The sequence below is a fragment of the Citrus sinensis genome, chromosome 7 (genome assembly GCF_022201045.2).
Source record: "Citrus sinensis cultivar Valencia sweet orange chromosome 7, DVS_A1.0, whole genome shotgun sequence".
NCBI classification, from domain to species: Eukaryota; Viridiplantae; Streptophyta; class Magnoliopsida; order Sapindales; family Rutaceae; genus Citrus; species Citrus sinensis.
This window is the reverse complement of record NC_068562.1, coordinates 24,113,259-24,126,276: the sequence shown is the minus strand read 5'-3', so window position 1 is coordinate 24,126,276 and position 13,018 is coordinate 24,113,259. Positions and strand designations below refer to the sequence as shown.

Genomic DNA, 13,018 nt, shown 5'->3' with positions numbered 1-13,018 from the left:
GCAGTCAAGCATATTATAAAGTATCTGAAAAGAACTAAAAATTATATGCTTATGTATTCTGGTGATGAACTCATTCCAGTGGGTTATACTGATTCTGACTTTATGTCAGATAAGGATTCCAGAAAATCAACTTCCGGCTATGTGTTTACATTGGGAAGTGGAGCTATTAGTTGGATGAGTGTGAAACAATCTTGTATCACAGACTCAACAACTAAAGCTGAATATGTGGCTACATTTGAAGCTGCAAAAGAAGCTATATGGCTCCGCAAGTTCCTACGAAATCTTGAGGTGGTACCTGTTGTAACTGCACCCCTTAAACTATTTATGTGATAATGGTGGTGCTGTAGCTCAATCTAAGGAACCAAGGAACCACAAGAAACAAAACATATTGAAAGGAAGTATCATCTTATAAGGGAATAGTGTAGAAAGGTTATATGACAGTACCCCAAATGGCATTAGATGCTAAATGGCAGATCTTATTAGAATGGCCATTAGTGGGAAACCTTTATAACCTGCACTTAGAGCCCTAGAGCATGTGCAATATGCCAGATATGCTTTGAGAGCTAGTGGGAATTGTTGGAAAAATATGCTCTTTAAAAGCATATGTGTTTATTTAATTGTAATAAACTATTTTTCTGATTAATAAAATAAATGAGATATTTTATTCAAATATCTTAATTGCATTAATACTTGTATTAAAGTCCATTTAATCATATTATATGTATTTATGTGATCACCATGTGGATTCACAGAAGACATAAATACAAGTTATCTTATGATTAAATAAATTTAGTTCGCAGTTGATAAATAAAGTTGGGCACTTTATTTAGGTATAGACTGTAATAAATTCATTGAATGATTTGTCTTAATCATGTATGAATTTATTGATGTAGTACGACTACATTGAACAGGATCACATATGAGATTTAATTAACTTTGTAATAACTGTCAGACTTATTAAATCTCATAGGCGTTGATTTTACTGTAATCTTAATCTTGAGTTAATTATGATTTCATGATTGTAATTGTTATTCCATTTGAGTTACCAATGGGCACGACACATCCTTGTGGTCAAGATTACCCGGTATCTTGGTGGGAGCAATTATGAGTATTGGAGTTATGGATTAACAATATAGAATTTGTACAACACATCTCTTGATGGGTTTTCGGCACTTGATCATAGAATTCTCTGGCCAGAGTGTGTCAACATATTTAGTATGTTGAAAATGATCATTAGAGAAAACCAGTAAAGATCAAGGAATAAGATGTTATTAAATTGATTGGACAGTTGAGATATCAATTTAATTAACGATGTGGTACAAAGGATTGTGCAGTAAAGAAATCAATGTGGCTTGGGACGAATTATTATTCGAGCATACAATTATGGAAGTCAGTTCCAATCTTTTAGTGGAGTAGATTTGGAATTAAATAATTGGGCTAGTTTAATTACAAGCCTAATTATTGTAGCCACTATTGTATGTTCCCAAATGATCCCCGGGTTAGCTCATTTAATTGACTGCACCACTACTGGACTAATAAGTAAGATAACTAGCGATTTGGGTCAAAAGCCTAAATATATCATTTAGTGGGAGGCTCCATTTAATTAGCTTTTGTATAAGGGGCCTTATGTTATTTTACAAGGTAGGTCCCCTATTGAAAAAGTAAATAAACGTGAGTTTTATTTAGGGCATTATTTGGAGCCTAGGGTTTTCACTAAAGGGAAATATATAAGGCTTATTTTTCCCTAAAGAAAAGATAGAAGCCACTTTATACAGATCAGAGAATAAGATTTTTCTCTCTATTGTTGAGAGAAAAATTTTCTCGTGCTAGTTGCTTTGGTAGTGATAAAGGCGCCCACACGTCAAGTGCAGATCGAACCTGAGTCATAACCTGGAAGATCATTGGTGACAGTTCGTGATCTAGCAAGCGTGGTGGTGACGGATTGTGATCTAACAGGAGTGGTGGTGGCGGATCGTGATCTAGGAGCCTAAATCATTTCAACGGAAAAAGCCAAATCGGATTTTCAAGGTACGATTTCTGGATTACGTATTCTTATATATTATATGAGAGCGATCTTCAAAAGGTTTAATAAAAATTTAAAAACCTAATTTTTCCCCAACAATGTCACCATCACCAACCATCGGCGTTCTCCAGCTACGGCAAGCTGGCAATCTTTCATGATTTTGTTTTTACCTCTTATTAGTTACAGCGGTTACTGAGTTAGTGTTTGGGATATTTTCCTCCAATTGAGTTAGGCATTTTGAAATTTCTATTGGTTGGCTACGTTCAGGTTGTTTGTAACTCTAGACATGTGTATAATTATAAGTTTAGCTGAATTAGATGCATCGTTTAGTTGGTAAAGTAAATTGCTTGCTAGCATTTCTTTTTAAATTTTTACGACTTCGATATATTTGTTTTTTTTTTAAATTTAAATTATATAAATTTTATTTTATGAAAATGTTTTTCATAGATTTTTTTTTTCATCAAAGAAGAAGTAGAAGGTTAAAAAAAATTAATTTCGGTATTTTCATAAATTTTATTTATTGACTTGAGTAGACGGTCATGATTTAATTGTTGAAGGTAGATGTGGATATAACCACATGATTGATTGATTAATATGTATCAATCGATAGTATTAGTTTTATAATAGGAGTTTTTAATTCCACAACCTTTAAAATTGACATACTTTTACTCTGCCCCATAACGATGAAGAATTGGTTGTGAACACCGAATCCCTTAGCTTTTACAATCAAAGTTAACTTCAGAAGGGCAAATGAGTCGGTCGACAAATTTAAATGAAAAAAACCACAATCAACATCTAATTTCTCATACAATTAAAAATGAAAATCAAATTAGCAAACCGAACATAACCAATCAAACCTATCATAAAACATGGGTAAAATCTATCATTATCTAAGTGGGAAATGGGTGCACCGTGTTTACATCCTATTCTCCATTACAGGAGTAGGATAACATATGTAGATTTTAATGATTGTGCAAAAAAAAAATTACCTTTTTATTAGTCCTTTTAGGACCCAAGTAATATTTTTTTAATTTCTTAAAATTAACTTTTCTTATTACAATTAGGATTTAAGATTATAGTTAAATCAAAATTAGGATTTGTGTTTGTTTTGATGATCAAGTTATTGAGGATCTAATTGCTGGGTGCCCTTTGATTGAGTCTATGAATATCGTTCCTTCTCGAGGATTGAAAAATCTAGTGTTACTCAATCTTAGTAAGCTTAAGGAATTCAAGTTGTATGATAACAAATGACTTGAATGGGTGTACATCGATGGAGTGAATGTGCATTCAATATATATCAACAATGTCTCTACATTGTTTGACCTCAAGGTCCCTACATTTTTTCATCTCAATTGAGCCCCTTGCAAGAATCTAAATCTATTAAAATTATGCCAGTTTTTCATAATGGATGAGTGGCTTTCAAACTTAATTTCCGAACTTCCGTTCCAGGAGTACATATTTATAGATCGTTGTATGAATTTAAGGAGTATCAAGATTTCAAATGGCAGTCTTAAGAAATTATTTTTCAGAAGTTGTGATAAGTTGGATGAGTTCAACCTCGACATTCCAAGTTTAAGAAAATTCAAATATCATGGTAATTTGGTATCTTTCAATTCAAATGCTCTAGCTTTGTTGGGAACTACGCTGTTTTTCAGCTCTGATAATATTAACAATTAACGGTACGAGCAATTGACTGAACTTCTTGCAATGTTCAATCATTGTTCCAAAGTTTTGAACTTTGGAATGCGATCCTGAGGTATTTTTTTCCTTCTAAATTCTTTTACCTAAAATCTTCTATCTTATTTCAATAATTTAGTATCATACATCTTGAAGTTAAACACTTTTTTCTTCAAAATAAAAAAAAAAATCTTCCAAAAGGCTGTGATTATACCAAGAGAATTGCGAGAAATCTTATGTCCCCCATTAATTTATGACAAGTATGCCTGCTCTTCAATTTGTGAATATCGAAAAGTTACCCTCGCAAAACTTATGGATGGCTTGCTTTGGATTTCACCACATGCGGAGAACTTATCAATAACGAATGACCAGTATTGTCGGGAGTACAAGCTTTCTTTCTAGGTACGCTGCATTTTTCATTGATGAGAATTAAGGACTAGATCCACATCCTAAAGATGTGATGTGATAGTACATTAATAAATCCTTTTTTTCACTATGTTCATGACTTTCTTGTTAAAAGGCCTAGTGGTGACTGAGAATAAGTGAACAGGATTCCTATTATATAATAGTAGCTTTAGAAGCATTTTATTCTTTCATTAGTAGGTGCCTTATATAAAGTCATTAGTGATGGAAAATCATGTAATTGAACCGGCGCCATTTTGATTTTGGAGGCTATATAAATTTCTTATGTGATGCAAGTCCTTGATCAGGTCTTATGTAAAATCAAACTTAAATTTTTTCTTGTTACTTACCCTTGTATTGTCAATAAATTGTCATTAAAGTATGCATGTTTTTTAAAGCATGCCTACTAATAGAATGTCATTTAGCATTGTCAAGCATAATGTTTTTTAAAGCATGCAAGTAATATTAATAGAATCTCATTGTATATTGTTAATCTACTTATATTCAACTTTATCTGTAGACTTTATTTTCTTTTTTCTTTTGACATCTGTAGATCGTGTATGTTAAGTATATGTATATGTACATGTGTGTGTGTGTGTGTGTGTGTGTGTGTGTGTATTCCTAAGGTTGAAAATAGATGTTGATTATATCTGAGAGAGAGAACTCTATATTGTTGCCAGTTTATTCCTCTCTCATGTTGGCAGCATTGCATAAAGGAAGTGAAAATTCATCGCTTTAGAAAATGTCCAAGAAGAGCATACACTGACGTACAAATTTATTCCTCTGAGGATGGAGAAATCTTGGAGAAAATTGATGATATTTGGAGATCTTTGTGTGTGATATATGTTAGATGATAGTGATGAGAACAATGTTTATTGACAGACAAAGTAATTACTTTGAGGACGGAGACATCTTGGAGAAGATTGATGATCGATCTTTGCATGTTTATGTGTCTGATTGTATTAAATGAATTTGATAATAACAACTTGGAAAAAATTTTTTGAGCTAGCCTATATTCGTTGTTTTTGTATCCTAGGATTATGGTATCCTTATCAAATTCTGTTGTAATAGTCATTAGTCCAATGTGTTTATAGCTTTAAATGAACCAGTTCATGTGTACTATCTCATCACTTCTTTAATCTGTGTCTTAAACTTACATTTCACTACACAATGTTGATTTATGCCTTTTGGGTGCCAAATAACAAAACATTTTGTTGTAAAATGGTTTCTAATCATTTCCTTTATTAATCCTCCACATGTTTTGCAACCTAACATTAATCTTGGAGCTTGAAGTTCAATTTATTTGATCATGTATTTTAATTAGATCTTTGCTTGCGTCTGACTATAACGATAGGCCCTAGAACAACTTGTAATTTGTGCCGTACGGATGGGACTGTCAATTGGGAAAAAAAAAAAAAAAAACTTTAAGGCACTTGTGTATGAATTGGATATGCAGCACTCATTGGCTTATGCAAAAGAAGAAAGGATTTACGCTAGATGGATTAATTCCTCGTTAGGCACTTAACATCACCGTTACATCAAACCCTCCTGCCAAGAAAAGTCTCCCTTGTGTGGCATAAATTAGCCACAACATCTCTCATCTCCATCCGTTCAAATGGAGATTCCGTTGAGCAAAGAACACCTGTTCTGAGTATAGCATTCGAACACTCCTCCACTTTGACTCTTCTTCTGTCTTCCTGAATTATAGAGTTGGTCGCCATTACCTCCATCAAAATTGAAGGATCAATAACCTCCATCACTTTTTCTGGTAAAGCCATCTTGGCAATTTCATGGAGAGTGAGTCCTTCACTAAACGTTGCATCGATTGGTCGCTTTCCAGTAAACATCTCTAGCAACAAAATTCCAAAGCTGTATACATCTCCAATCATGGACGCTTCACTACCTATGCCATACTCTTAAACATGTTGATTTATTGTGTTAGTTCCCAAACGAATGCTAAGATCTAATAAATATATTACTTTTTAAATATATATATATCAAGATATTCGTATTTTAAAAAATGAATATATATATATCAAGATGTTTGCGTTTTAAAAAATATGAATAGAACTAAAAGACCAAAAAAAAAGCACAAACTCTAATGTAATAGCTACTTATTCTTATGGAATGAGAGTTTGTGTTTTTCTTTGTCTTTTAGCTTTGTATGTACGAATAAAGAAGACGGACATTCATATAAGAAAATAATGTGATGTGTGTGCAAAATAAGAAAACGTTACCTGGAGCAACATAGCCAACCGTTCCTTTTATCCCAATTGAGCTTGATGGAGTTTCACTAGCAGTATCAAGATGGTCACTGGAGAGAAATTTTGATAGTCCGAAGTCACCCACATGGGCAACCATGTCGTTATCTAGCAGGACATTACTTGGTTTTATATCTCCGTGAACCATAGGTGGTTGACAATTGTGGTGAAGATACTCAATTGCAGAAGCCACATCAATGGCTATGTTCACTCTTTGAATGAGACTTAATTTGAAAACTTCAAGATGATCATTGGTCTGGTGCAACCAATCCTCTAAACTTCCATTTTCCATATATTCGAAAACAAGAGCCTTGAAATCAGCCCCCTTAGAATCTATACTAGAGCAAATAGTGATGATTTTGGTAAGATTTCGGTGGCGAATATTTCTTAATGCTTCACATTCAGCCACAAAACTCCTGAAAGCTCCTTTCTGCTTAAGATTTATCACCTTCACTGCAACTACCATTTCGTCTTCACCCAAAATCCCCTTGTATACAGATCCATAGCTTCCTTGACCAATCATATTTGACTGTGAAAATTCACATGTTGCCTTACTCAGCTCTGCATAAGAAACCATGGGAAATTGTTTTTCCATCGGCAACGTATCAATGGGTTTACGTACAGATCCCCTTCTTCGAACATAAACAATAGTAAGGCATGAGGATAAGATGAAACATGACACTGCCACTGGAATCAAAACTTTGAGAAGAGTAATTTTCGGTTTTCTTGATCCTTTAGATGGACAAGATGGTAAATGCAATTCATCTATACCCCCACAAAGCTTTGCATTCCCTTGTAGTGAAATTTTGGCTTTATTACTAAAAACTCCTTTTGTTGGAACCTCACCCTCAAAATGATTGTAAGAAAGATTTAAGAATTCCACGAAAGATAGTTTGTCAAGCAATTTTGGAATCTGGCCAGACAAATTATTGCATGAGACATCTAACAATTTAATGCTTTTCAAGAAACCCAAAGAAAGGGGAATGACGTCATGAAAAAAATTCTTTGAAATATTAAGATATTCTAAGCTTACACAAATACTTAGAGTAACAGGAATCACACCAGAAAATTGGTTGCCAGATATGTCCAACAATACGAGATTCTTTAGGTTGCCCACTTGTAGAAGAAGGGAGCCGTTTAGAAGATTATGAGACAGATCTAGGTAAAGTGAAAGTGTTGTTATGCTGAGAAGTTGTTGGGGCAAGGCACCGGTGAGCTTGTTATGGGAGGCATCGAAGCCTATCAAATTCTGAAAATTACCAACGGACAAGGGTATATTGCCCTGCAAGCTGTTGGAGCTCAATTCAAGGTTAGCCAATTTAGTAAGATTACCAAGGCCGGAGGGAATGCTTCCATGTAAAAAGTTTCCAGACAGGGATAATATTTGTAAGTTTTTAAGCTCTCCAATTACATCAGGAATAGTGCCATGTAATTGGTTTATTTCCATAGTGAGTGCAATTAGATTGACAAGATTTCTTATTTCAGGAGGTATGGTTCCATATATTTGGTTTGATCCTATGCGGAAGTGAATCATTGTCGACGAGAGATTGGCTATAGAATGAGGCAGCTCTCCTTTGAATTGATTATCATATAAACTAAGCACTTTCAAACTAGTACAATTAGTTAGAAAGGTTACAAAATCAAGATCATTGGATGTCCCCATCCCCAAATTATTCTGCTCCAAATTTAACCACGATAGATTCTTAAGGCTGCTAAAATCAATTGACACTTTCCCTTTGAATTGATTGCGGGCAAAGTCAAGGATCTCAAGATTTGAAGCATTGGACAATGAATTAGGAATAGAACCAAAAAAATTGTTTCCACTAATAGCAAGCTCTTTAAGGTCCGGAAGATTGACAACAATGTCAAATGGTAAACTTCCACTAAATCTGTTGAATGCAAGATAAATCCACTCGAGGGAAGAGATATTACAAATTGATTGAGGAAACATACCAGAGAATCGATTTTCACCTACGTTGAGATCAACCAAGTTTGTAAGTAGGCCAAGGGTAGTTGGAATTTTGCCGCCCAATGAATTCCCTGTAATATCAATTACCTCAAGAGCTGAAAGATTCCCAATGAAATCTGGGAGTTGTCTCGTTAAATAATTGTAGTAGAGGGCCAATGTTTGAAGCTTCAACAAGCTGCCTATCTCTTTTGGGATTTGTCCCTCGAGCTTGTTGTTGCCGACATGAAAGTAGATGAGGTTAGAGCAACGGGACAAATTGGTTGGTATTGTACCCGAAAATGAATTGTTGGGCAGTGCTAGTTTCTCAAGCCTTAAAAGATTACCGATTTCTTGGGGAATCTCACCATGGAAGCCGTTGTCCGCAAGGTTGATGTACCTGAGGAAGCTGAGGTTTCCAACATAAGGAGACAAGACGCCTCCTATCCTCTGGCTACTCAAGTTTAACTCGGTTACCCTTTGATGCCGATGGCCACAAGTCACTCCAGTCCATAGGCACAAGTTTATGGTATTGTTCCATGAACTTGTGACTCCCAATGGATCATGAAGCTGTGACTTTATGGCAAGCAACGCGAGTCGATCTGTCTCGTTGGTTTGGCCAACAGAAAAGCCAGGAGAATTAATAAGCAACAAGCTGAAGCACCATATCAAAATGGCAAGGCAGCTAATGGAAATGGAAATATTAGGCATTTTTCTCAAGGTACAAAAGTGTAATGCCATGGAATGTGAGGATGATTGTATACTCCACATATCAAAAAGTGAAGGCCTTTTATTAGCAAATTTAACTAGTTTGTACACTCACACGTCACAAATTAAAGCAGAAGCACAGCTAGACTTTGAAGCTTCATCCTAATTACAAGGCCATGAATTTGATTGGACGGGCAAATGTCTATGTGGTAAGAACAATATAGAAAGAGGAGAAGGGGAAAGAAAGTTTGGTGTGAAAGAAAAAGAAGAGAGAAAATTGAGGGGCCGGGCGTGAGAAAAAAAAGAAAAGGAGAAGGAGAAGGAAAGTGGAGGGAAGGTGGGGCGGGAGGGAGCAACGAGCATTGTAAAAGAAAGAGAAACAGGGGGAGACATAGGGAATCTCAATCTGCAGCAGAGGCGGTTGAGTGTTGACTACGCTGAAATCGTGTGACGTGTCTCTCCGGTTCCGACACTACAAAGGAAAAACTTCGATCCGGTTTATACGGTATGGAGGGATTCGACTAGTGTGTGGCCGGGGGTACTAATCTCTGACATTAATTCCTATTGTTTATTGACACGTAAGTAGGGTCTTGTTTAATTGGACTGCGTGGCTGTAGATTGTTGGTTGTAAGTTTGTGTTTTTGTACAGAAAAGCCGTGGAAAGAGCCGATATTCACGGGACATGGGGACTGATCGAAAATAATTTATAATTTCTTTTTGGTAAAGAGTTAATAGCTTTATGACTTTCTTTATTGTGTGTTGAGCACGCATTGAGGTTACTGTACACATGAAGAAACACGTGGAGACGAGGATCGAGTTAGATGGCTTTTTCTTTGCCGTACTGGATATAATTTGTATTGCTACTATCCAAAATGCTGTTGTATTTTATATTTTTATTTATTTCAAATTGCTTGTGAATTGTGTGATGGAATTGCTACATCTATTTCGAATTGCTTGTGGGATATATGCTGCTAATTTTTTTTAGATGGCCTTGAAACTATTGTTACCAGTCGATATGTTGTTTGTTGACATCTTAAGAAGGAAAGAACTGTAAGAAGAAATCTAATTATTGTTGTTTTGCTTGTGGTATAGCACTTACATGTTTCAGGCCTTTAAGATGATTTTCATGTGGGGACCCAAAATGTGATAATACTATACAGTTCTTGCTACAACTATATGCATTACGTTAATATAAAAAAAAAATTAATGAATTATACAATGGCTTGCAAAGCTAAAAAGAAAAAAGGTGATATAGTTAAAAATAAAAAATAAATTACATTGGAATATTGGCAATTAAAATATATGCAGCTAAAACCCAAGCAATTCTACGGCCACAGTGAAAGAATCTCTAATCTTTAGTAGCCAAAACCAAACTGGTAGATATTGCACGAACCATCGTCAAATCCATGACCTTCAAATTAGTCAACAAGCAAGATTAGAATTAGAGGAAACAAATATTTAGGGCAACATGATACAAAAATAAATTGGTAAACACCCTTTCATGAAAAATATCCAAACAGAGAATAGCCCATGAAAACTTTTTGGAGTTCATTCAAAGAAACAAAAAAAAAAAAAAAAAAAAAAAAGAAAGGGCGAAATATCATATTACCAGGGATGGAAATGGAGCGGGTTAGGAAAGGGGACCATGAGTGAACTCAATCTGGAAGCAATCTCCATAATTAAAAAATTTTAATTGGCGGTAGTTCAGATCTATCACAAATAATCTCTAAATGGGGGTGGGATTAAAATGAGAACATGATCCCTATTTATTTTTTTAGGTTAATAATTTTGAATATTCGAGTCCTTCAAAAAAATTAATAATTTTAAATATATAAATTTGAAAATAAAATTACAAATGAGCAAATTAATAGCGTAAACAACATTTCAACCGAATGAATTCGGCCATCAAGCATATCCATAATTAGTAACAAGATTATTTCAACACAAAACGAATTGATGATCATCCATGAAGGACATCCATAATAACAATTCCAGTATCACTGAACAAACCTATATAATGATTTCTAGGCCTAATGGATGGAACATTCCACTTAGTAATATTCAACCAAGTTTCACAGAGCAGGCCCCGTCGCAAGCGAAGGCGGTAATTTCTAAAATTATCTTGATTGATCAAATGGTAGCAAAGGCGGCGACGGGTGGTTGGGTCCGCCGAGAAATGAGAGCGCCGGTGAGAAAGGGTTAGCAGCTTGCAGTAAAAGCAAAAGGTTTGCGTTAAAGGAAAATGTTCAATTTGGCACATGCAAGCTCCCTGAGAACTTCACAGTTTGCCAAGATCTTGCCAAGCTAAAGGTTATTATCACATTCTAGCTCTATTCATTCATTTGTTTGCTGTTGATTTGTGTTGAGTAATTTTATTTTCAATTTTCAACTTCAATTTTCAATTTTATTTTTTCCAGAAAGTGCCATTAATCTCTGATGATTTGGAATTGGAGTGCAAAGGGAAAGACAAATACAAGTGTGGTTCCAATGTTTTCTGGAAATGGTGAAGTGGGACAGCTACTCTCTTTAGACATTTTGTTTTACCCTACCATGTATCAAATTTTCCATTGAAGAAACTTTACTTGTGCTTATTTGTGTGTTATATTGTGCCGTTCAGAATATTTTTATATCCTCATCATGTTTTGGAAGAAAATTGGAAAGGTTCTCTAAGCAAGAGTTAAATGGATACGCTTGTCACCTACTTTGAACATAAGAAAAAACACAAATCTCTTTTCAAAAGTTCACAATGAGCACACAAGGGCCTTGTATAAGTGAAAAAATAGAACTAAATTCATCATTCATCAATAAGTTACAACTTCTTTTTACATGTTTCATTTTTCTGTATAAACTCCCCTAACCAGAATCCAATAAGTCTATTTAAGATCGCGAGACTGAATTTGTAGGATTAACAGAGAAACTAATCTTGTAGCGGAAAACTGTCCAAAACCTGCAAGTCCTGTCTGCAGAAGAAATCACATCATTCGCCAAAATTGTAAGCCTGCACTAAGCTAGAACATTAACTAGATTAATTAAACCTCTTGCTTAAACGACATTCATGCCTATTGCACTCGCTTCTACCCAATTTGTTAGGAAATTGGTGGGTGAAGCAGGACCGCAGCTAAAATGAAATTGGAAATAAAATAAAGAACAAGCACAATAGAGGACACCAGAAATTACGTGGTTCGGCTTTTAGCCTACATCCACGGGCGAAGACAGAAGGAAATATTTTACTAGTGAAAAGGAGTTACAAGTATTGTAGTATTTTAGCTCTCTACCCAAAACACTAATACACCCAAACTCTCAAATCACTAAAATAAGAGCTTATAAATGCAAGCTCTTAAACTCTCTCTCAACTCCCTAAATTGTTCTCTCAAGATTGGATTAAAAATGAGGGTGGGAAGCCCTCTTTATATAGCCAAAATTTTGGCTCTTTTTTTTTTTTTTTTATTGGAGTCATTCAACACGGCACCACCAACAATGGCGGGCCGTGTTGAATGTTGAATGGTTGGCACCGGCCATCTAGATGGCCGGCGCCAGCCATGACTTTCAACATTCTCCCACTTGGAGATTTGATTGAGGACCAATCAATCTCCACACCATCCTTTCTGCTTCGCCATAGTCATGTTGCCTACGTTGCTGCTAGGCCACAGGAGGATCTACTCCAGACAAACTTATCAGTATTTATCGGCTTGGTCAAAACATCTGCTAGGTTCTCCTTCGTATGGATTTTCTGTAAATCCACACTTCCATCTTCCACTACTTCTCGAACGAAGTGATACTGAACTCCTATGTGCTTTGTCCTGGAATGAAAAGCTGGATTCCTTGCAATGTGCAAGGCACTCTGACTGTCACAAAACATAGGAATTTTCTGTTGTTTGTGCCCGAGCTCCTCCAATAATCTTTGTATCCAGATAGCTTCCTTGCAAGCTTGTGTAGCTGCCATGTATTCTGCTTCTGTTGTAGATAAAGCCACAACGGTCTGCAGTTTCGAAACCCAGCTTA

At 35.4% G+C, this 13,018-nt stretch overlaps 1 protein-coding gene across 3 annotated transcripts; it reads right to left on the bottom strand.

Moving 5' to 3' along the window:
• Positions 1–5,569: 5,569 nt before the first annotated feature.
• LOC102612090 (probable LRR receptor-like serine/threonine-protein kinase At3g47570) lies at positions 5,570–9,845 on the bottom strand. Of its 3 annotated transcripts, none has more exons than XM_006464939.4 (3): positions 7,426–9,843; positions 6,340–6,924; positions 5,570–6,017 (listed from the first exon to the last, which is right to left on the bottom strand). In XM_006464939.4, the coding sequence occupies exons 1-3, from the start codon at positions 9,077–9,079 to the stop codon at positions 5,641–5,643; spliced, it is 2,616 nt and encodes an 871-aa protein (XP_006465002.1). In that variant the 5' UTR covers positions 9,080–9,843; the 3' UTR covers positions 5,570–5,640. The 3 variants fall into 3 exon arrangements, with proteins under 3 accessions (XP_006465002.1, XP_015384445.1, XP_006465000.1); XM_015528959.3 differs by having other exon boundaries at positions 8,317–9,823; XM_006464937.4 differs by having other exon boundaries at positions 6,340–9,845.
• Between the last annotated feature and the right edge of the window lie 3,173 nt (positions 9,846–13,018).